The sequence below is a fragment of the Pundamilia nyererei genome, unplaced genomic scaffold (genome assembly GCF_000239375.1).
Source record: "Pundamilia nyererei isolate P.nyererei 1_Seehausen unplaced genomic scaffold, PunNye1.0 scaffold00078, whole genome shotgun sequence".
Classification (NCBI taxonomy): Eukaryota; Metazoa; Chordata; class Actinopteri; order Cichliformes; family Cichlidae; genus Pundamilia; species Pundamilia nyererei.
Window position 1 is genome coordinate 551,153 of NW_005187479.1, and position 23,378 is coordinate 574,530.

A 23,378-nucleotide genomic window follows, 5' to 3' on the forward strand; every position below is an offset into this window, starting at 1 on the left:
CTGTTGTTCTGATTTGGTGCTATGAAAATGAATTTAATGAAAACACTTTAAACCCCACTTACAAGCAGCAGAACTGAATCGCACATCTACTATTAACCATAGTTTACTGGCTAGTATGAGTTGTGTGAATGTAGAATGGAAAGGCAGGCAATTAAGTCATAAGTGATTAATTTATGTATTTTATTATTTGGTAATGATTTCAAAAACTGACGTAACAGAAGAGATGCGAGTTTTCTACAGCTCGCTGCGTTTTGCATTTTCCTCATGCCGTTTGAGCTTCTCTGGCACGGTCTGAGTCAGGAAGACAAAGCGCTCCTTCTTCAGGTGCTGAGCAGTTACCTGCGTTGTTAAACCAATCGCCAGGTACTTTTCATCTGCTTCATACTTTGGCCAGTGGACAAGGTCGTGCCCATTAGGAGACCTACACGCAGACAGATATACACGATATAACAATGTGGTATTATCTCCCAGTATACTTAAATATGTAAGCTTACCCTGTGCGAGCAAAGTTGCCCCAGTAGCTCATCATGGTTCTGCTCAACTGTTCCTCCTCCACAAAGCATGGATCTAAAGTGATAATCTTGTAAAAAATCCTGCACTCCAACCCCAGAAAACCCCAAAAGCTAACAACCCAAATATCTCATGCTCAGATTAAACTTTTTAGGTTTCACTCACGAGGCAGTTTAACGTGGGTAGTTGTGAAGCAAAATCCCATCACTGTAAAAATTTCATCTGTATGATCACTCCCAACAAAGCTCGGTCTTCTTTTCTGCACCATTTTCAAGGAATGCTGGTACTCATACAGGTATACAGGAGCACCCGCTTCTAGAATTAGACAAACAAGTGTCACACTTAGTAAGAGCGGTAAATATGAAATAATTGTTTCTAGATAAATGTGCATTAATCTATAAAAGTTACCTCTGTGCGCATTAGCAGTTTTAATGACTGGAATATTGAATATAATATCTGCAGTAACCTCAGAGAACCCATCTCGGTTTTTCACACGGTTGGCACCGTTTCCAATATATTCATCAATTATCAAATTTTTGATGAATGCATCTTTAGGCTTAAGGAAATAAAGAACACATCAGTGAAAGATGCTTGAGCAGGTTGGGTTCATTTTGTGATATCAGGCAGTGTGTGCTTTACATTGGGATAGAAGAAGGCCATTGCATTGATGACTTGTGCCCGATCCATTCCTTCTGCCCAATTTTGTGGAACACTAATGAATAACTAAAAGAAAGAATAAAAACCTTGCTGTACTTAACATTGCCGGTTTAAACAAAAATAAGATACCAAATTTTGATGGGCACTTACATTTTTTAGCATCCATCCCGCTTCATCATTATTCACACCCATCATGAATGGTACAGTGAGGAGTTCATGTTTACGAAACAGCTCATCCACAGGTTTAGTCAGGAAATGCCCATCAACATTTACAGGACATCTTAACCGTCGGTCCTTTTGAATAAAATGCACAAAAGTAAAAATTCCAATAGCGTAAAACAGTAAAAGATAAGTAAATAAGTAAAAATAGTTCCCTTGAGTTATTTGAGAGACATCATGAGACTGTTCAGCCAATCAGAAATCCACATCAGGTTTCCACCCAGTAATTTACCTTGGTAAAATCCACTATGGTATCAATATCAAGGCTTCTTATGCAATCAGCAAACGTCTTTGTGCTTTTAAGGCTGCAGCCAGATGCATTTGAAACCTCCTGGTGAAAAGATATCAATTTAGAAAAGCAAACCTGTTGCATTATTCTTACTGTTTTACAATGAAAAATGATTAACATCCCCCAGAATAACATAATAAACCTGTGCCTTTAGTAGAGGATAATTTTCCACAAGTAAATCCATAGCAGCTGTGCCGCTCTCAGCAATTGCATGATGAAACAGCCCATCAGACAGTGGTGACAGGAGCTGGTGATTCAAGTAACACATCACATATTAAAGGTTGGTTTCCACAGCAAAAGTTTATATAAAGTTCCTCTAACTGTAGATTCTTACCAGAAGAGACACGCTCACTCCACCAGCAGACTCTCCAAATATGGTAACTAATCCTGGGTCTCCTCCAAAGCTGTGAATGTGCTGCTGGATCCACCTGAGAGCTTCAATCTGATCGAGCAGGCCAAAGTTCCCCGAAATGTGCTCATCTCCGGTGCTGATAAAACAAAGAGTTGAATGGCATACTAAGCTAAATTTAGAGTTGGTGAAGGTGAGCAGTCTTTGAAAATGGAAAAGAACAGGACAACAGTATGTTCTAATTTGGTAACTTAAGTTTATTTACCTGAGAAAACCCAGAAGTCCTAAGCGATACTGGATCAGAACCACAACCACGTCCTGGTAAGCAGCCAGGGCAGATCCATCATATGTTGAAGCTGATCCTACTGTGAGGCCTCCACCATGGATCCAGACCATGACCTGGAAAAAAAAAAAAGAAGATAATATTTTTGATTCTTCATTCTTATTTTTCCTTCAAAGCAATTTTTGTGCCTGCTAAGCACACTGCATGAGTGTCAATTAATAAGTATTAAATTAATGTTTAAGATAAACAAAAAATATTTGGGTATAAAGGCAAACCCATTGCAACTGGCTCTAAAAAAGGGGGTGTTTTTTTGTCATATGAAAATCCTTAAAAGGAAACCAACTGTCACTGAAAATTTCTTCAGCAATGACCAGCAAGGCTCAAAACCTACAGCAAAAGGTTCTTACTGGGAGCTGGGCATCATCAGCTCTTTTAGCAGGAGTGTAAATGTTGAGGTAAAGGCAATCTTCAGAGATGTCTGGGATATCAGCCAACAAGAAACCGAGTTTATCAAGCAGTGCCAAAGCAAATCGCTCAGGTTGTATGCACCTGAAAAATAAAAACATTTAATAAATGCTGGATGTTTTTCAAACTGTGTTTTACAACAACTGAAGCACATGTTTCTTACATTGGTGGCTGTTTAGTGGCATATCTTACTCCTTCCCATCTTTCTGCAGGCTGAGGTGGAGCCAGTCTCAAGGAAGGGCCGAGGGGTGGTTTGGCAAATGGGACACCCAGGTAGGCATGGACGCCAGTCTCCTTCCCTTTCACACTCACATACTCACCTTTCAGGCTCCCGAGCCCCGTGTGGACTACAGGCGCTGTCAGGATATTAGAAATCAGTGAGAATCATAACATAAAGCTTCATGATTTATGAAATCTAATATTTCAGATTTCAAAAATACTTATAGTTGTAAAAAGCAGGGGGGGAAAAGAACTACTTATTTATTTGTAGCTTCCATCAAATTACAGTCACCCAGCTATGGGAAGATCAGTAATGAAATACTAGAGCCAGTTAATATAAACCATGTGTGTCCTTGATCCAGTTATGGACATACAGCTGGAGGTGCACGGTCCAGAGATAAACACAAGGGCACAGATGTCATTGTTCATAGAAGCGTTTCACTTTAACTTACCTCTCAGCTGTGTAGCAACACAGAGAAATAAAACGGACATTGAAAACCAGAAATTCAGCTTTGCATTGGACTTCATTGTGGTCTTGATACACATTACAACAATCGGCGACTTTGCAAAGACTAAGTGCCAGGAGAGGCAGTCCCTCCTCATGCAGATTCCTCCGCGTAACTTAAGACTTAATATAGCGTGCAGGGTGTCACGTGATTCCACCAATTTTAATCGACAGAAAAACAATCTCACTTCTTCCATTTAGAATGAGTTAAACGCGGAAATTGTTTTTACTACCTGGATAAATCTATGTTTGTTTTTTTTTGCGAGGGTGATCACTTTTCATAAAGGTATTTATGAGCAAAAAAAAAGGTCGACAGTATAGATCAGGGGTGGGCAATCTCAGTCCACGAGGGCCGGAGTCCCTGCAGGTTTTAGATCTCACCTTGGGTCAACACACCTGAATCACATGATCGTTACCAGGCCTCTGGAGAACTTCGGGACACGTTGAGGAGCTAATTTAGCCATTTAAATCAGCTGTGTTGGTTCGAGGACGCATCTAAAACCTGCAGGGACACCATGCCCACCCCTGGTATAGATGCAGTGGCGGTCCTAGCCTGCTTACCTGCATCTTTTGCTCGTTTCTCCTCCTCCTCTTCTTTTCTCTTTTTTCTAAACTGGGGACCTGATGGCTTTGAACTTTTCTTGTCCATCTTCCATTGCTTTTAATTTTGAACTCCAGTATGAACACAAATCCCCCAACCCGACGATCACCACAACATAACCAAACAGACCTACACCTCACAGATTCACTTTGTCTAAGGTGTATTTCTAGGATTTCGCACAACCCAGGATTCAAATCATGAATACATGATGGGCTTGGATTTACATCATTATGAATGAAATGTGCTCTATTTGGAAGCAGCCGGCCCCCTCCCCTTTCGACAGGTTGTGTGTGAGACTTTAAATGATCAAACTGTAAATTATAAATTTCAAATTGTTATTGATCCCTTTACCCCTAGTCCTAAAGTGTAGATTTATTTTCTTACTCTTCTTATATTTATTGTTTGTTTACTTGCACTGCTGTAACTGGAGCCTCGCCGTCTCGTCTCTCTATATACTAGACTGTATGTAGCGGAGACGACAATAAAGTTTACTTTGACTTCAGCAGCGAGCAGGCGCACCGAGGGCTCTCGTGCTCACTTTTCGCGTATAGAATTTCGAAAAAGCATCGATGCAAATTATAAGTCTGTATCATATTATTGTTGGTTATTAGATGCTGCTCCAGCCAGCCCGTATCAAAAACCGCAACTGTATAGATGAACAAACGCAAAAGCACGAATGTCAATGTTCAAAGAAGTGTTTCCTCTTACTCACCGTCCAGGTCTGCAGCAACACAGAGAAATAAAACGGGCATTAGAGAGCAAAAAGTCTGTCTGGCATGGCACGTCATGGTGGTGTTGGGGCAGATTACGACACACGATTGTGCAAAAAGTGAGAGAAAAGCCAAGAGAAGTAGGGCTTCCTCATATGAAGCAGTCTCCTTGTAAGCGCATGTACTGTATCCTGCGGGGTGTAACTGGATCGCACTGATTTTAAGGCACAGCAAAAAGCGATCAAAGTACAGCAAACTGTCTGTCCCACTGCTGTCAAGTCAGTCAGTGTCGTTGCCTGTAGGTTACGCAGACGGCTGCGTGTTGAGGGAAGCAGTATCCAAAAGCAGACGCGTGGAGGCAGATTGAGCTGTATCAATACCAATACTTTTAACCAATAAAGTGAGGTTATGTAGACGAGAGCAGCGAATCATTATCCGTTTGCCAAATTTTGAAACCAGTTTAATGATCATTAAATCACTGTGATTTTTACTTTTCTCAGTAAAACACATCTTTCAGTTTTTCACGTAAATACATTGTAATGTAAATGTGCCGGTCTTTAAAACACTTTGGGTCAACCTCTGCTGTTTAAATGTGCTATAAAATATATAAAATATGTACAGAAAAGACATGACAGCCAACACAAAAATATTCAGACATTTTTCATAGTGCACGTTTGAGGTATATATTTTTAAATTAGTACCAATACCAACCAAAAAAAATTAACATATTTTAAGAGATGAAATGCTAAGTTATCAGGTAACACTAGAAATACGCATAAAATCCCCATAGCTACGCAACTGCTCAGATTTCTTAAATGGACTACTGAAATATATTTCATTCCAGACAATTTTATCAAAAATACACATAAAATACAAACACTGTTAGTAGAGGTAATGCCTAACAGGCGACCTGCCAGCATCACCATTCACCAATCATAGTGCTTAATGTTAATGTTAAGGTTTTTTTATGTTATGACAGCTGCTCTCAACTAGCAACCTTTTATCTACTATTTTCTTTCACTTCCACAATTACACTTTGATTATAGTGAAGTAAAAACAGTTGCATTCGTTTATCGTTTATCGATGATCAATGTCTTAAACTATACAAAAACTGCTCTTGTCATCAACGAGGATTATTTGACATACCCTATGTTTACAGTGCTGGTTATAAACGGGAGACGTGGGTTTTGTGGAAAGGTGAGAATAGCGCTTTTAAAGAACACAATCAGGGATTCTAAAAAATATATGTTAGAATGGAAATGATCAAGGTAACACCAAATGTTTTACCAAAAAGTGTTGTTCACTGTAACTAATATTTCATGTGTAAAGAATGGTCGCTAAGTGAATTATGATTTATTCTAATTATTTAAAAAAAATTGATGGAGCAGAGACCAGATGTGAGTTTTCTACAGCTCGCTGCGTTCTGCATTTTCCTCATGCTGTTTGATCTTCTCTGGGACGGTCTGAGTCAGGAAGACAAAGCGCTCCTTCTTCAGGTGCTGAGCAGTTACCTGCTTTTTTTAACCAATCGCCAGGTGCTTTTCTTCTGCTCCATACTTTGGCCAGTGGACAAGGTTTTGCCCATCAGGAGATCTAAACACATATACATTTGTTATTAAGTTCGCCTCTGTCAGTACGCCCCAGGGTGGCTGTGGCTACAATGTAGCTTGCCATCACCAGTGTGTGAATGTGTGTCTGAATGGGTGGATGACTGGATGTGTAAAGCGCTTTGGGGTCCTTGGGGACTAGTAAAGCGCTATACAAATACAGGACATTTACCATTTACCATTCAGTTATTAAAAGTGTGAAGTGTGAAATTTACAACAGTTGGAAATTCCTACCCTGTGCGAGCAAAGTTCCCCCAGTAGCTCATCATGATCTTGCTCAACTGTTCCTCATCCTCAGGGCACGGATCTAAAACGATCATGTTGCAAAACATATTTTTCACACTTGGAATACAAAACAGATCTAGCACTAAGGCAGATTTCTATGTTATCTTACCGGGTAACCTAACATGGGAAGTTGTGAAGCAAAATCCCAAAACTGTAAAAATTTCATCTGCATGGTCAGTCCCGACAAAGCTCGGCCTTTTCTGCTGCAGGAATTTGGGAGGATGTTGGTACTCATACAGGTATACAGGAGCGCCTGCATCTGGAATTAGTCGAATGTGTGTGATATTTGTGTGTGTTGGGTTTTAAACAAATTTGTATAATCTTTCATTAAACAAATTAAATTACCTCTGTGAGCATTAGCAGCTTTGATCGCTGGAATGGTGAAAAACAAATCTCCAAGCATCTCAGTGTACCCATCTCTGTTTTTCACACGGTCGTCACCATTTCCGATATATCCATCAGCTATCACATCGCTGATAAATGCTGCTTTAGGCTTAAAGAAATAAGCAACACATCAATCAAAGAAGCTCGAGCAGGTCAGGGGACAGTAATATTGTAACATCAAGTGGTGTCTGCCTTACGTCTGGGTAGAAGAAGGAAACCATGTTCAAAACAAATTCCCGATCTAGTCCTTCTGTCCAGTTTTGGGGAGCAAAAAACTAAGGAAATACCAAGCCAAATTACATTTTTTTTTCAACATTACAAAACAACAGCAAACTACATTTCTCAGCTCTTTATTCAGAAGTTACTTACTGATGCAAGTATCCATCCACCTTCATCATTATTGACACCAGTCATGAATGGAACAGCATGGAGTTCATGTTTACGAAACAGCTCATCCACAGGTTTAGTCAGGAAATGTCCATCAACATTTACTTGAAATCTCAAATTTGGATCCTTGAGAGAATTAAATATACAAAAGTGAAAGATGTGATAGCATGAACAGAGCTGAGGGAGAAATCAAAGGCTTCAAAGAAATATTGTAGAAGACATAATAATCATTCTTTATCATGTTTGCACCCATTATCTCACCTGTGTAAAACCCACTATAGTATCAATATCAAGGTTTCTCATGCAGTCACTGATCTTCTTTGTGCTTTCAAGACTGCAGCCAGATGCGTTTGCAATTGCCTGAGGTGAAATGGCAAATATTCTTCAAAAACAAATCCATTTTAATATTCTCATTATTCTGCAACAAAAATGTTTAACCCTCCAAAAAAGGAAGAATATGGATAATTAACCTGCGCCATTGGTAGAGGATCATTTGCCACAAATACATTCATTGCAGCTGTGCCACTCTCAGCAATAGCACGGTGAAACAGCCCATCAGACAGTGGTGACAGGAGCTGATGATTCAAGTAACACATCACATATTAATTTTTGTTCTAGAGTGAAAAGGTTTAAATAAAGTTCCTCTAACTGTAGATTCTTACCAGAAGAGACACGCTCACTCCACCAGCAGACTCTCCAAATATAGTAACTAATCCTGGGTCTCCTCCAAAGTTGTGAATGTGCTGCTGGATCCACTTGAGAGCTTCAACCTGGTCCAGCAGGCCAAAGTTCCCTGAAATGTTCTCATCTCCAGTGCTGATAGAACAAAATGTTATTTTTATAATGTATTTTTCCTTATTGAAACATCTTTTTACAAGACACTTCTATTCATGTGTTATTGACAGGGCTAATAGAGCCAGGATTCTGAAAACCACTCTTGCATTCTATTTGTCCAGTTGGGCAGTAGCTGCATATGCCACTTCCACACATTTGCTGAAGCTGAGTGATACGGTAAGGTAGTAAAAAATTTACCAAGCTATGTTTATACCTATAAACATAGCTTTAGGCCAACATGCACTCTATACCGGCTTCCTCCCACCGGCCAAAGACATGCAGTTTGTGGGGATAGGTTAATTGGATAATCCAAATTGCCACTAGGTGTGAATGTGCAAGTGAATGTGAGCATGAATGGTTGTCTGTCCCTGTGTGTTAGCCCTGCAATAGACTGGCGACCTGTCCAGGGGGTACCCCGCCTCTCGCCCTATGACAGCTGGGATAGGCTCCAGCACCCCCCGCGACCCTGAAAAGGATAAGCGGAAGCGAATGGATGGATGGATGTTTGTACCTCGTGATAAATAAAGCCAACTTTCAATTTTTTATCTTATAAAATCAGATAAAAAAGAAGAAAAACAAAACCACAGTATGTTCTACTTTGATAACTTGAGTTCATTTACATTTCCATGGGTCCAACATCGAGGGAACAATTTACCAGACCTGGGAAGACTGGGGCCCTACTGCCTGAACAAGGGAGATGGGAGGCACCGTAGGGGTTGGTTACAGTGTGTGCCAAGGATGGAGACCCTGGGAGACTGATGCCCAACTACTGAAGCTGGTGATGGAGACATGGAATGTCACCTTTCTGGTGGGGAAGAAGTTTCAGCTAGTGTGGGAGGTTGAGAGGTACTGGCTAGATATAGTCAGGCTCACCTGAAGGCGTGTCTTTGGCTCTAGAACCAGTCTCCTGGAGAGGGGCTGGAGTCTTTCCCAGTCTGGACATGCCCTTGGTGAGAAGCTTCGGGCTGGGGTGGGTATCCTGGTATTCCCTTGTTTTGCTGCCTGCACGTTGAGGATTTCCCGGTGGATGAAATGGTTTGTTCCCTGCACATTTGGGTTGGGGAATGGGTACTGTCTATCATCTGCCCCCATGCGCTGAACAACATTTCAGAGTACCTGGCATTATTGGAGTCCCTGGGTGGGGTGCTTGAGAGTGCTCCAACTGGGGGACTCTGTCATACTACTGGGAGACCTCAACACGCGTGTCTACTAACACCTGGAGGGACGTGAGTGGGAGGAACAGCCTGCCTAACACAAAACCAAGTGGTGTTCTGTTACTGGACCACAGTTTCTCCATGATGAACACCATCTTCAAATATAAAAGTGTATGTAATTACAGGTTGCACCAGGAAAGCCTGGGCTGCAGGTCAATGATCGAATTTGTAATCATATCATCAGATATGCGGGCGAATGTTCTCGGCACTTTGGTAAAGGGAGGTGCTTAACTGTCAAATGATCACTATCTGGTGGTGAGTTGGATCACATGGGGATGACGGTGGACAGACCTGAACCACCCAAATGTATAGTGAGGGTGCGCTGGGAACACCTGACAAGGCCCCGGTCTGCAAGATCTTCAACTCTTACCTTGAGCAGAGCTTCAACAGCATTCAAAGGGAAACTGGGGACATTGAGTCTGAAAGGGCCATGTTTAGCATCTCCATTGTTGAGGCTGCTGCACTGAGCTGTGGCTACAAGGGGCTTGGTGCCTGTCATGGTGCTAACCCCAGAACTAGACAGTGTTTACCAGAGTTGAAGGGAGTCATCGCGCTGAAGAAGTCCTATTAGGTTTTGTTAGCCTCTGGAACACTATCAGGCAGCTCAGGAGGGGAAAGGGGTGCGTTACCGACACTGTGTAAATTGCGGTTGGAGCGCTGCTGACTTCAACTGACGATATTGTCGGGGGTGAAAGGAATACTTCAAGGACCTGCTTACTCTCACTGACAAGTCGTCCATAGCAGAAGTAAAGACTGGGGACAAGTGGGGCACTGAGGCAGTTAAACACGTCCTTGGTGGCAGGGCCCCTGGAATGGATGAGGGTCGTCCTGAGTTCCTTACGGCTATGGATATTGTAGGACTGTCTTAGTTGAGACGCCTCTACAATGCTGTGTGGAGATCAGGGGCTGTACCTCTGGATTGGCAGACTGGAATTGTGCTTCCCATCTTCCATAAGGGGGACTGGAATGTGCTCCAGCTATATAGGGATCAAACTACTCGGCCTTCAGAGGAAATTCAATGCCAGGGTACTGGAATAGAGAGTTTGTCAGCTAGTTGAACTGCTAGAACTGTAGGAACAATGTGGTTTTTCTACTGGGTGCGGAACACAGCTCTTTGTTCTCTCGAGGATATTTGAGGGTCTATCGCAGTTTGCCCAAGCAGCCTACATGTGTTGTGTTGACTTGGAGAAGGCCTTCAGTTAAGTCCTTCAGAGTATTCTTCTGTGAGATGCTTCAGTAGTATGGGGGTGTGAGGCCCATTGTCATGGTGCATTCTGTCCTTATACAACTGTTGCAAGAGCTTGGTTTGCATTGCTGACAATAAATCGTAATTGTTCCTCGGGGGTACTGGACTCCACCAGGGTTGCCCTTTATCACATATTCTGTTCATAATTTTTATGGACAGATTGGTGCTGTGGCAATGAGCTTTCTCCCAAGGGTGGCTGCCCTCTCTCTTAGAGATGGCATGAGGAGTTTGGCCATTCAGGATGGACTCAGAGCAGTCTTCTTCCAGATCAAAAGGAGCCAGTTAAGGTGGTTTAGGCATTTGACTAGATGCCTCCTGGACACCTCCTTGGTGAGGAGTTCTGGGATCCCAGTGTTCCACTGGAAGAAGTCAGCTGGGGGCAACCCGTTGGAGAGATTATGGATGGATGGAGTTTATTTACCTGAGAAAACCCAGAATTCCCAAGCGATACTGGATCAGAACCACAACCACGTCCTGTAAGCAGCCAAGGCAGAGCCATCATATGTTGAAGCTGATCCCAGCGTAAAGCCCCCACCATGAATCCAGACCATGACCTGGACAGAACAATAAAAGAGCATTCCATCAAAGATTAGAGGATCTTTTGGAGTCTCAGTCAAGCTACAATAACTAATCTTTAAGAATTTAAACTTTAAACAGACAAGAACATTTAAGTTTACATTTTAGATGATAAAATGTACAATTGAGTTCTAAAGATGGGTGTCTTTACTGAGATTGTGTTTAGGCATCCCTCAAAACCTACAGCAAAAGATTCTTACTGGGAGCTTGGCATTATTAGCTCTTTTTGCAGGACTGTAAATGTTGAGGTAAAGACAGTCTTCAGAGATGTCTGGTATTTCTGCCAGCAGTCCACCGAGTTTATCAGCCAGATCCAAAACAGCTTCTTTAGACTGAATGCACCTTAAAGAGAGACAATGCTAATTTTAAAAATAAAGCCAATAATTCCTCCAAGTATGTTGAAGTTCACATTTCTTACATTGGTGGCTGTTTAGTGGCATCTCTTACTCCTTCCCATCCTTCTGCAGGCTGAGGTGGAGCCAGTCTCAAGGAAGGGCCAAGGGGTGGCTTGGCAAATGGGACACCCAGGTAAGCATGGACGCCAGTCTCCTTCCCTTTCACACTCACATACTCACCTTTCAGGCTCCCGAGCCCCGTGTGGACTACAGGTGCTGTCAGGATATTAGAAATGACTGAAAATCTTCACATAAAACGTTATATTTAAATAAAATTTCCAGTGAAAAGTACTTTTCTCAAAACATGCAATATCTGATTGCTGTCTACAGCTTGTTGTCAAAAACAAACAATAAAAAGTCCCATTTTGCTGTGGACTATGTAATTCCTGTCATTATTGATTATTTAAATTCTGATTTTTACATTTTTGATGCACACCATTTAGTGGATTATGTTAATCGAGCTCAAGCTACAGAGACATGCCTGTTACTTTGATAGTCTGGTGTCTGGTGTATGGAAGAAATATAGTATCATCAGAATTCAAGTATTTTTAGACATTGAATTTATGACACTGAATTTTTATCCTCCAAATTTCCCTGCAAAAATATTCACCTGCAAACATACTGGTGTTCAGTGTTTTCAGTTTGCTTGCCCTTTGTCTCATTATGTTTGATTAGTTCAAGCTGGGTGTCCCTCCTGTTTTCAGTTCCCTCATTACTCCCTTGTGTATTTTAGCCCTGTTTTTTCCTCTGTCCGTTTTTGCGTCGTACACACTCTTTGCTGTGTGTTACACCAATGCTCCTAGGAAATTCCTAGTTCTCTGTTTCCTGCTTTAAGCCATTAGTTTCCTTGTTCCTTAGTTTTTTGGTTTTATTTTCTTATTTCTGATTCCTTGTTTTCAGTTTGGTTTTCTGTAAAAGCATAGAATTATATCCAGCAATAAAGCTGCCGTTTTCAGTTAACATCTCGTGCTTGAGTGCTGTGTTTAGGTCCTACATCCTGACACACAGCTGTACATTGGCATTTGAACTACATGACCATTTTTATTACTATAATTTTTTGTTTGTTTAAGTGGTTTAAATGATCTCACCAAGTGTGATACTTCATCATTTATTTACTTTTTAAAAAAGCTACTTGCTCACACGGCTCTGGTTTTTTGTTTTGCCATAGACTTCCTTTGATGTGTGAGAACTGTTTTATCCTACTTACCCTGAAGATCTGCAACAACATAGATGAATAAAAATGATATTAAGAAGAAGAAAGACTGCTTTGCATGCAGCTTCATGGTTGGCTCTGTGGATTGCGAAACTCTGCAGATTTCCCAATAATTGAGCGCAGAGCCAAGAAGAGGAAGTGTGTCCGCTTATGAAGTTTTCTCCTTTTCTCTTTCACAAAGAGGAAAAGGTAGTTTCTGCAGCAGATATGATCTTATTCAGCCAAACCATCACAGGACTAAAGTCCATTCTAGAGTCTAAACTTTAGGTTCACTCCAGGTCTCACTCCAGAACACTTTCTGCTTCGGATGTCCTGCCTACTTTGCCACTATCGTAATTCACAAATTCACAACTTTTTCTTGCAATCCTTTTTTTTCGTCAGCCTGTCTGAAAAGCTCAAAATGTGAATTTGGTTAAAAGTTTACTGATTTGAGCACATGTTGTGCACAGGCTCTTGAACTATGATACAGTAATTAATACAAGTGCAGTTGTTTTTGTTTGCATTGCATTTCTCATGACCCACACAGATACAGAGGTGTTGACACAGTTGCTTAAGAGGACTTCGGAAGGTTGAATGTACACAACATGAAATGTTAGAATTAAAACATGAAAAAAAGGCATGTTGCATCTGAAAGTATATTCTAGGGAATGGAGTGCTAAGTTTGCAGTTAATACTAGCACAGGTCACAGACAAACAAAATGCTGCAAAATTGGTTAATCAAATCTTTTTATTGTATAAATGTTTTACAAAACCTATGTTTACAGCGCTTGATTTAAAATATCCTGATACCCTGGATTCAACTAAAAGAAACAAAAGAAAAAAAACAAAATATTAATTTAATATTAGAATATGGATAATCTTCACAAGACCTTTAGATAAGGGAATTATGGTTTAGTGTAATTACTTTAAAATTGATGGAGCAGAGACCAGATGTGAGTTTTCTACAGCTCGCTGCGTTCTGCATTTTCCTCATGCTGTTTGATCTTCTCTGGGACGGTCTGAGTCAGGAAGACAAAGCGCTCCTTCTTCAGGTGCTGAGCAGTTACCTGCTTTTTTAAACCAATCGCCAGGTACTTTTCTTCTGCTCCATACTTTGGCCAATGGACAAGGTTGTGCCCATCAGGAGATCTAAACACACATACATTTGTTATTAAGTTCGCCTCTGTCAGTACGCCCCAGGGTGGCTGTGGCTACAATGTAGCTTGCCATCACCAGTGTGTGAATGTGTGTCTGAATGGGTGGATGACTGGATGTGTAAAGCGCTTTGGGGTCCTTGGGGACTAGTAAAGCGCTATACAAATACAGGACATTTACCATTTACCATTCAGTTATTAAAAGTGTGAAGTGTGAAATTTACAACAGTTGGAAATTCCTACCCTGTGCGAGCAAAGTTCCCCCAGTAGCTCATCATGATCTTGCTCAACTGTTCCTCATCCTCAGGGCACGGATCTAAAACGATCATGTTGCAAAACATATTTTTCACACTTGGAATACAAAACAGATCTAGCACTAAGGCAGATTTCTATGTTATCTTACCGGGTAACCTAACATGGGAAGTTGTGAAGCAAAATCCCAAAACTGTAAAAATTTCATCTCCGTGGTCAGTCCTGACAAAGCTCGGCCTTTTCTGCTGCAGGAATTTGGGAGGATGTTGGTACTCATACAGGTATACAGGAGCACCTGCATCTGGAATTTGATGAATGCGTGTGATATTTGTTAATGAAAGTGTGTCACAGTAAATATTAAGTGTTGGGTTTTAGGCAGATTTGTATAATCTTTCATTAAACAAATTAAATTACCTCTGTGAGCATTAGCAGCTTTGATCGCTGGAATGGTGAAAAACAAATCTCCAAGCATCTCAGTGTACCCATCTCTGTTTTTCACACGGTCGTCACCATTTCCGATATATCCATCAGCTATCACATCGCTGATAAATGCTGCTTTAGGCTTAAAGAAATAAGCAACACATCAATCAAAGAAGCTCGAGCAGGTCAGGGGACAGTAATATTGTAACATCAAGTGGTGTCTGCCTTACGTCTGGGTAGAAGAAGGAAACCATGTTCAAAACAAATTCCCGATCTAGTCCTTCTGTCCAGTTTTGGGGAGCAAAAAACTAAGGAAATACCAAGCCAAATTACTTTTTATCTTTGCTGTTGTTTTGCAATTTTAAAATTATATTGAGATCTTTATTCAGAAGTTTCTGCAACACTTACTGATACAAGTATCCATCCACCTTCATCATTATTGACACCAGTCATGAATGGAACAGCATGGAGTTCATGTTTACGAAACAGCTCATCCACAGGTTTAGTCAGGAAATGTCCATCAACATTTACTTGAAATCTTAAATTTGGATCCTTGAGAGAATTAAATATACAAAAGTGAAAGATGTGATAGCATGAACAGAGCTGAGGGAGAAATCAAAGGCTTCAAAGAAATATTGTAGAAGACATAATAATCATATTCAGCATTCTCTATCATATTTGCACCCATTACCTCACCTGTGTAAAACCCACTATAGTATCAATATCAAGGTTTCTCATGCAGTCACTGATCTTCTTTGTGCTTTCGAGACTGCAGCCAGATGCGTTTGCAATTGCCTGAGGTGAAATGGCAAATATTCTTCAAAACAATTCCATTTTAATATTCTCATTATTCTGCAACAAAAATGTTTTTAACCCTCCAAAAAGGAAGAATATGGATAATTAACCTGCGCCATTGGTAGAGGATCATTTGCCACAAGTACATTCATTGCAGCTGTGCCGCTCTCAGCAATGGCACGATGAAACAGCCCATCAGACAGTGGTGACAGGAGCTGGTGATTCAAGTAACACATCACATATTAATTTTTGTTCTAGAGTGAAAAGGTTTTTTTAAAGTTCCTTTGACTGTAGATTCTTACCAGAAGAGACACGCTCGCTCCACCAGCAGACTCTCCAAATATAGTAACTAATCCTGGGTCTCCTCCAAAGTTGTGAATGTGCTGCTGGATCCACTTGAGAGCTTCAACCTGGTCCAGCAGGCCAAAGTTCCCTGAAATGTGCTCATCTCCAGTGCTGATAGAACAAAATGTTATTTTTATAATGTATTTTTCCTTATTGAAACATCTTTTTACAAGACAATTCTATTCATGTGTTATTGACAGCAGCTAGTAGAGGATTCTGAAAACCACTTTTGCATTCTGTTTGTCCAGTTGGGCAGTAGCTGCATATGCCACTTCCACATATTTGCTGAAGCTGAGTGACACGGTAAGGCAGTAAAAAATTTACCAAGCTATGTTTGTACCTCGTGATAAATAAAGCCAACTTTCAATTTTTTGTCTTATAAAATCAGATAAAAACACAGAAAAACAAAACCACAGTATGTTCTACTTTGATAACTTGAGTTCATTTATATTTCCATGGGTCCAACATCGAGGGAACAATTTACCAGGCCTGGGAAAGGGTTACTATGGCCCCAATGCTTGAACAAGGGAGATGGGAGGCACCGTAGGGGTTGGGTACAGTGTGTGCCAGTGGCGATCAAGGATGGAGACCCTGGGAGACTGATGCCCACTACTAAAGCTGGTGATGGAGACATGGAATGTCACCTTTCTGGCGGAGAAGAAGTTTCAGTTAGTGTGGGAGGTTGAGAGGTACTGCCTAGATATAGTCAGGCTCACCTGAAGGTGTGTCTTTGGCTCTAGAACCAGTCTTCTGGAGAGTCTAGTAAAAACTTGTGTGAGAGGAATTTAATGAGGCCATGAAAAAAGACTCAGATCTTATTGGAGCAATTCTGGAACACTATCAGGCAGCTCAGGAGGGGAAAGGGGTGCTTTACCGACATTGTGTAAAGTGCTGGTGGAGTGCTGCTGATTTCAACTGAGGATATTGTCAGGCGGCAAAAGGAAACAGGACCTCCTTTCTCTCACTGACATGTCTCCTGTAGCAGGAGCAGAGTCTGGCGACAAGTGGGGCACCTAATGCTTAACCAGGGGAGAGTTCACTGAAGCAGTTAAACAACTCCTTGGTGGCAGGGCCCCTGGAGTGGATGAGGTTCGCCTTGAGTTCTGTAAGGCAATGGATATTGTAGGACTGTCTTGGTTGACACGTCTCTACAATGTTGCGGGGAGATCAGGGGCCATACCACTAGACTGGCAGACCTGGGTTGTGCTTCCCATCTTCAAGAAGGGGGGATAAGACAGTCTGTTCCAATTATATGGGGATCACACTCCTCATCCTCCACAGGAAATTTTATGCCAGGGTTCTGGAATAGAGAGTGTGTCAATTAGTCGAACTGCTAGTACTGGAGGAACAATGTGCTTTCCCTCCCGCTCCTCCCGGGTGCGGAACACAGCTCTTTGTTCTCTCGAGGATATTTGAGGGTCTATCGCAGTTTGCCCAAGCAGCCTACATGTGTTGTGTTGACTTGGAGAAGGCCTTCAGTTAAGTCCTTCAGAGTATTCTTCTGTGAGATGCTTCAGTAGTATGGGGGTGTGAGGCCCATTGTCATGGTGCATTCTGTCCTTATACAACTGTTGCAAGAGCTTGGTTTGCATTGCTGACAATAAATCGTAATTGTTCCTCGGGGGTACTGGACTCCACCAGGGTTGCCCTTTATCACATATTCTGTTCATAATTTTTATGGACAGATTGGTGCTGTGGCAATGAGCTTTCTCCCAAGGGTGGCTGCCCTCTCTCTTAGAGATGGCATGAGGAGTTTGGCCATTCAGGATGGACTCAGAGCAGTCTTCTTCCAGATCAAAAGGAGCCAGTTAAGGTGGTTTAGGCATTTGACTAGATGCCTCCTGGACACCTCCTTGGTGAGGAGTTCTGGGATCCCAGTGTTCCACTGGAAGAAGTCAGCTGGGGGCAACCCGTTGGAGAGATTATGGATGGATGGAGTTTATTTACCTGAGAAAACCCAGAATTCCCAAGCGATACTGGATCAGAACCACAACCACGTCCTGTAAGCAGCCAAGGCAGAGCCATCATATGTTGAAGCTGATCCCAGCGTAAAGCCCCCACCATGAATCCAGACCATGACCTGGACAGAACAATAAAAGAGCATTCTGTCAAAGATTAGAGGATCTTTTGGAGTCTCAGTCAAGCTACAAAAACTAATCTTTAAGAATTTAAACTTTAAACAGAGAAAACTGTAATGTAAACTTAAGTTTACATTTTAGATGATAAAATGTACAATTGAGTTCTAAAGATGGGTGTCTTTACTGAGATTGTGTTTAGGCATCCCTCAAAACCTACAGCAAAAGATTCTTACTGGGAGCTTGGCATTATTAGCTCTTTTTGCAGGACTGTAAATGTTGAGGTAAAGACAGTCTTCAGAGATGTCTGGTATTTCTGCCAGCAGTCCACCGAGTTTATCAACCAGATCCAAAACAGCTTCTTTAGACTGAATGCACCTTAAAGAGAGACAATGCTAATTTTAAAAATAAAGCCAATAATTCCTCCAAGTATGTTGAAGTTCACATTTCTTACATTGGTGGCTGTTTAGTGGCATCTCTTACTCCTTCCCATCTTTCTGCAGGCTGAGGTGGAGCCAGTCTCAAGGAAGGGCCAAGGGGTGGCTTGGCAAATGGGACACCCAGGTATGCATGGACGCCAGTCTCCTTCCCTTTCACACTCACATACTCACCTTTCAGGCTCCCGAGCCCCGTGTGGACTACAGGCGCTGTCAGGATATTAGAAATGACTGAAAATCTTAACCTAAAACTTTATATTTAAAAAGAATTGTTGATCGAGCTACAGCTACAGAGACATGCCTGTTATAATGCACATTTACTGTCATGGCAGTGTTTGGTTTTTTTTGGTTTAACATTACTTGTTTATTATTGTTCTTGGTTTTGGTTATCCTTTTTCTCAAGCTCTCAGTAATTTTAGTTCTCCCTCCATCAGTTTTCATCTTAACCTGTGTTTAGTTTCTGTTCCCGTGTCCCATGTTCCCTGTCTCTTCCCAGTCAGCTGTGCCACCTTGTCAAGTCTGTGTCTTCTTGCCTGTCTTGTGTTTCCTGTTTTACTTTAATAGTCTCATTGTTTTGAGCTTTGCTTGCCCTTTGTCTCATTATATCTGATTAGTTCCAGATGTGTGTCCCTCCTGTTTCCCTTTCACTCGGTACTCCCTTGTGTATTTTAACCCTGTGTTTTCCTCTGTCCGTTGTCGCGTTGTACACCCTCTTTGCTTTTTGTTACCTCAGTGCGCCTAGGAAATTCCTAGTTTTCTTATTTCTTGTTCCTTGTTTACAATTGGCTTTTCTGTAAACCTGTAGAATTATTTCCTAAGGGCTCAAATTGTGGTCATAAATATTTTGTATTTTTAAATCAGATGCATAGTTGTGAACTGAGTTTTGTAACCTTGTAAACAAAAATATCTGAAATTTTTATGTTTTTGCATCTATACATGAGAATTTGTGTGTATGTAAAAAAGATTTACACAAGTTACAAATTTTTTATGTTAAGGTCTGGTTACAGATACAAAGCCATAAGCTATGTGTAGAACTCTGTGCTCAAGTTCTTTGGCTGTGTGAGTTTCAACTTACTAGTTTGAATTTTGACTTTATTTTTCTTTCTTTCAGCTGATTGGTCAATGTCATGTCAATCACAAATTTAACATTCCAATCAGAGAACAGATTGTGTTTGAAGGGGTGCTTTACTGAGCTTCAGGTCCTGGAAGGGTAATACAGTTTGAAGCTGGAGGATCTCTATATGAATATCCCATAAGGTTCATACAAGCTAGGTCTCTTAACTTTCAATAACTGTTGAAAGGATAATTTTGTGCTATACCAGAAATATCTGGTATAGCACCAGATATTTTACTTTAGTATGACTTTAACACAAAGTCAGGGCTGACCAGGGACCATTGCTGTGAGTCACACTGAGCAGAATAAAGACCCTTTCACAACGGAGGCACTCATGGCTAACTAAAGCTGGGCACACACTGTACAATTTCTGGCCCATTTTGAGCCGTTTTTCAGTCGTGCAACCGTTTTGGGGATGGGCCTGAATTTCGCCTTAATCGTGTGTTGTGTAGTATACATTTGGTAACGAGAAGCGACTAACACCTCACAACCAGGTCCCGATCATCAATGGTCACAAGAAAATCAAACCTGTTCGAAATCCTGTCGCCCCTCGTGAGGGTGTCAACGCAGCCTCTCACACTGCACACGCACAAACAGAAACGAAAGTGGAAAGACGTAGTAGCACGACAGTGCAGCGCGTGATCTGGACACGGGCGATAGAGGCACAACTTGAAAAACTTTGGCAAGCTCATCTGAGCATTTCAATATGGCCTCACAAAATTATCACGACCACAACAACTGTGAAAAGAGTTGGATGGACATTGCTGCTCAATTGCAGCCTGGTCGATGTTTTTCATTAGTAATTTAGCAAAGTTGATGGTGGTGGTGTACATGTACAAATCCCGAAGCACGTAAAAACTCCATAACACGTAAAAACTCCATAACACGTAAAAACTCCATAGCACGTACAATCTCCGAAGCACATACAAACACAACAGAAGTGCTCCAGGATGCTAGGCGCAGTGTTGAGCTTTTGTTACCTACTGGCTACACAAGTCAGGAAGTACTGACGACCGGATTTGGTGTGTGGTAGTAACAGGTAAATGAAATTTACTTTTCAATTATTTGAATATATATGAGTGCCTGTGTATAAATACACAAACAATACACATATGCTTTCAATTGTGTAATTTTAGTGATCTAGGTAGCTCTGTTTTGGAAGTTCAGTTAACGCTAGAAATGCATTTTGGAGTTTGTACGTGCTTTGTCTCTAGGGGCCACCGTATATATTTATTTATAAACATATATAAATAAAACCGCGTTTTTTTTTTTACATTAGTAATTCATTCTGTGCATAATTTTATATTGTTCTTAATAACAAATTAATTTAAGCAACAAAACAATCTGAAGATCCGGTTGGGAGTCGAAAGACCCGGCTCTTTTTAGTGAGCCGAGCCGAAAGAGCCGGTTCTCTAAAAAGAGCCGGAAATCCCATCACTAGAACCTGCTTGTCTTTTCAAAACATGTCTCTCTCTGACATTATAACCTCTACAAGAGTTTGTGTTGTATTATCTTCAAATGTTCAATAAAAACATGAATCGCTCATTCATAAAAAAGAAAGCTTTGTAACTATCCCAACTAGTGAAGAGTGTGTCATTTCCACAACACTACTCCCCCCCCCCAAGGTCCACTGGGTATTTGAAAATGTGAAAAGGCTCTGAAGCTCCCCGTATTAGCATGAAGACCTGTGACAAAAAATTCACCAAACTCAGACACGCATAGCATGTTTTCCTTCGTGGTGCGAAGACCTGGAGGTCAGTAAAGCACCCCTCCACAGCCAAACCCATCTGTTCTCTGATTGGATTGTTAAGTTTGTGATTGACACAACATTGACCAATCAGCTGAAAGGAAGAAAAAATTGGGTCAAAATTCGTACTTCTAATTTGAAAGTCACACACAAGCAGGGTACATGAGCTCAGAGTTTTTTGCTTTGTATCTGTAACCAGACCTTAACCAAAAAAAATGTAACTTGTGTAAATCTTCTTTTACACACACACAAATTCTAATCTATAGATGCACAAACATAAAAATTTCAGATATTTTTGTTGACAAGGTTACAAAACTCAGTTCACAACTACGCATTTCATTTACAAGTACAAAATATTTATGACCACAATTTGAGCCCATATATTTCCAGGAATATAGCTGCCGTTTTCGGTTAACATCCCGTGTTTGAGTGCCTTGTTTAGGTCCAACATCCTGCCACACAGGTGTACATTGCCATTTACACTACACGAGCATTTTTATTATGATTATTTTGTTTGTTGGTATAAGTGGTTTAAATAATCTGACCAAGTGTGATACTTCATCCACCCATCCACCCATCCATTCGCTTCCGCTTATCCTTTTCAGGGTCGCGGGGGGCGCTGGAGCCTATCCCAGCTGTCATAGGGCGAGAGGCAGGGTACACCCTGGACAGGTCGCCAGTCTGTCGCAGGGCTGTGATACTTCATCATTTTTTTATTTTTATTTTTTTTTAAAAGCTACTGGCTCACATGGCTCTGTATTTTTATTTTTTTGCTAGCAAAGAACCAAGCATGTGAGACGACGGTTTTAAAAGACTGGACCGTGCAAATTTTAATTATTGTTATTATTTTCATTTTGCAAAAAAGGCTGTTTTTAAAAAAATCTTTCTGCTGACTTCATGCTGATAAGGAATAAATTGAGTATTACAGCGACGGTGAATAAACAGAAACAGATTTCATGGTCAACTCTGCTTCTTTTTCAGGATCACAATACACAACAAAGGAAATTTATGGCCACCTGGACTTAGAACACAAAAGTTGATGTTTAATTATCAGCTTTTAAAATGACTATTGCTGCCATAATACCGTTGATTACTGATTGATTAATATTGTCAGATTTAAACACTAGTTTTTCAAAAAGCAACTCGTGCAAAAAAAGGAAAAGAAAAACATGTACTACGTGTAGGTTTAAGGAACACACGCATTACACAGAAATTAGGAGATGTCACAAAGACCATTTTGCTAAGAACTGTTTTATCCTACTTACCCTGAAGATCTGCAACAACAACAGCACAGAGGAATGAAGCGGATACCAAGAAGAAGAAATTGTGCTTTGCATGCAACTCCATGGTCAGCTCTGTGGATTGCGAAACTCCGCGGATTTTTCAAGAAGCGCAGAACAAAGAGACAGAGGAAGTGCGTCCTCATATGAAGGTTTCTTCTTTTCTCTTTGACAAAGAGGAAAGGGTAGTGTCTCCAGCAAGATATGACGTCATTCAGTGTGACGCCAAACCATAACGGGACTAAAGTCCAATCTACAGTCTAAACTTCCAGAACACTTTCTGCTTCGGATGTCCCGCCTACTTCGCCGCTAATTCACAACTTTGTCTTGCAATCCTTTTTTTCGTCTGCCTGTCTGAAAAGCTCAAAATGTGAATTTGGTTACAAGTTTATTCATATGAGCGCATGCTTGTGTCACAGGCTCTTGAACTATGATACAGTAATTAATACAAGTGCAGTTGTTTTTGCTTGCATTGCATTTCTCATGACCCACACAGACACAGAGGTGTTGACACAGTTGCTCGGGAGGACTTCTGAAGGTTGAATGCACACAAGAGAAAATGTAAGAAAAAAATATGAAAAAACGCATGTTGCATCTCAAAGGATATTTGAGGGAATGGAGTGGTAAGTTTTCAGGTAATACTAGCAATTTGTGGGGACTTTAATATTGACTTATTGAATCCAAATCATAATAAGAGTACAGAAGAATTTATTGATTCCATGTACAGCATCGGTTTATTTCCACTGATAACAAGACCGACCAGAATAACATCTCATTGTGCAACTCTATTAGATAATATATTTACAAATATAATAGAAGGAAAGATAAAAAG

General features: G+C 41.0%; 1 protein-coding gene across 4 annotated transcripts; it reads right to left on the bottom strand.

Moving 5' to 3' along the window:
* Positions 1-159: 159 nt before the first annotated feature.
* LOC102194935 (liver carboxylesterase 2-like) lies at positions 160-22,815 on the bottom strand. 4 transcript variants are annotated; one of them, XM_013912014.1, is made up of 14 exons: positions 22,541-22,815; positions 12,943-12,951; positions 2,936-3,128; positions 2,715-2,856; positions 2,290-2,423; positions 2,010-2,163; positions 1,818-1,922; positions 1,619-1,717; positions 1,318-1,461; positions 1,150-1,233; positions 919-1,066; positions 676-825; positions 495-567; positions 160-421 (listed from the first exon to the last, which is right to left on the bottom strand). In XM_013912014.1, exons 1-14 carry the CDS (start codon positions 22,611-22,613, stop codon positions 235-237), a joined length of 1,695 nt encoding a protein of 564 aa, XP_013767468.1. In that variant the 5' UTR covers positions 22,614-22,815; the 3' UTR covers positions 160-234. The 4 variants fall into 4 exon arrangements, with proteins under 4 accessions (XP_013767468.1, XP_005737689.1, XP_005737688.2 ...); XM_005737632.1 differs by lacking the exons at positions 12,943-12,951; positions 22,541-22,815 and adding an exon at positions 4,810-5,150; XM_005737631.2 differs by lacking the exons at positions 12,943-12,951; positions 22,541-22,815 and adding an exon at positions 3,444-3,616 and having other exon boundaries at positions 1,824-1,922.
* Positions 22,816-23,378: the final 563 nt, after the last annotated feature.

Coding starts and splice junctions, on each gene's coding strand:
- LOC102194935 (XM_005737630.2), bottom strand. CDS start 3,594: ATGAGGAGGGACTGCCTCTCCTGGCACTTAGTCTTTGCAAAGTCGCCG. Junction 2,424..2,714: donor CTGATGATGCCCAGCTCCCA/GTAAGAACCTTT, acceptor TTTTTTTTCCAG/GTCATGGTCTGGATCCATGG. Junction 826..918: donor AACTGCTAATGCGCACAGAG/GTAACTTTTATA, acceptor GTCTAATTCTAG/AAGCGGGTGCTCCTGTATAC.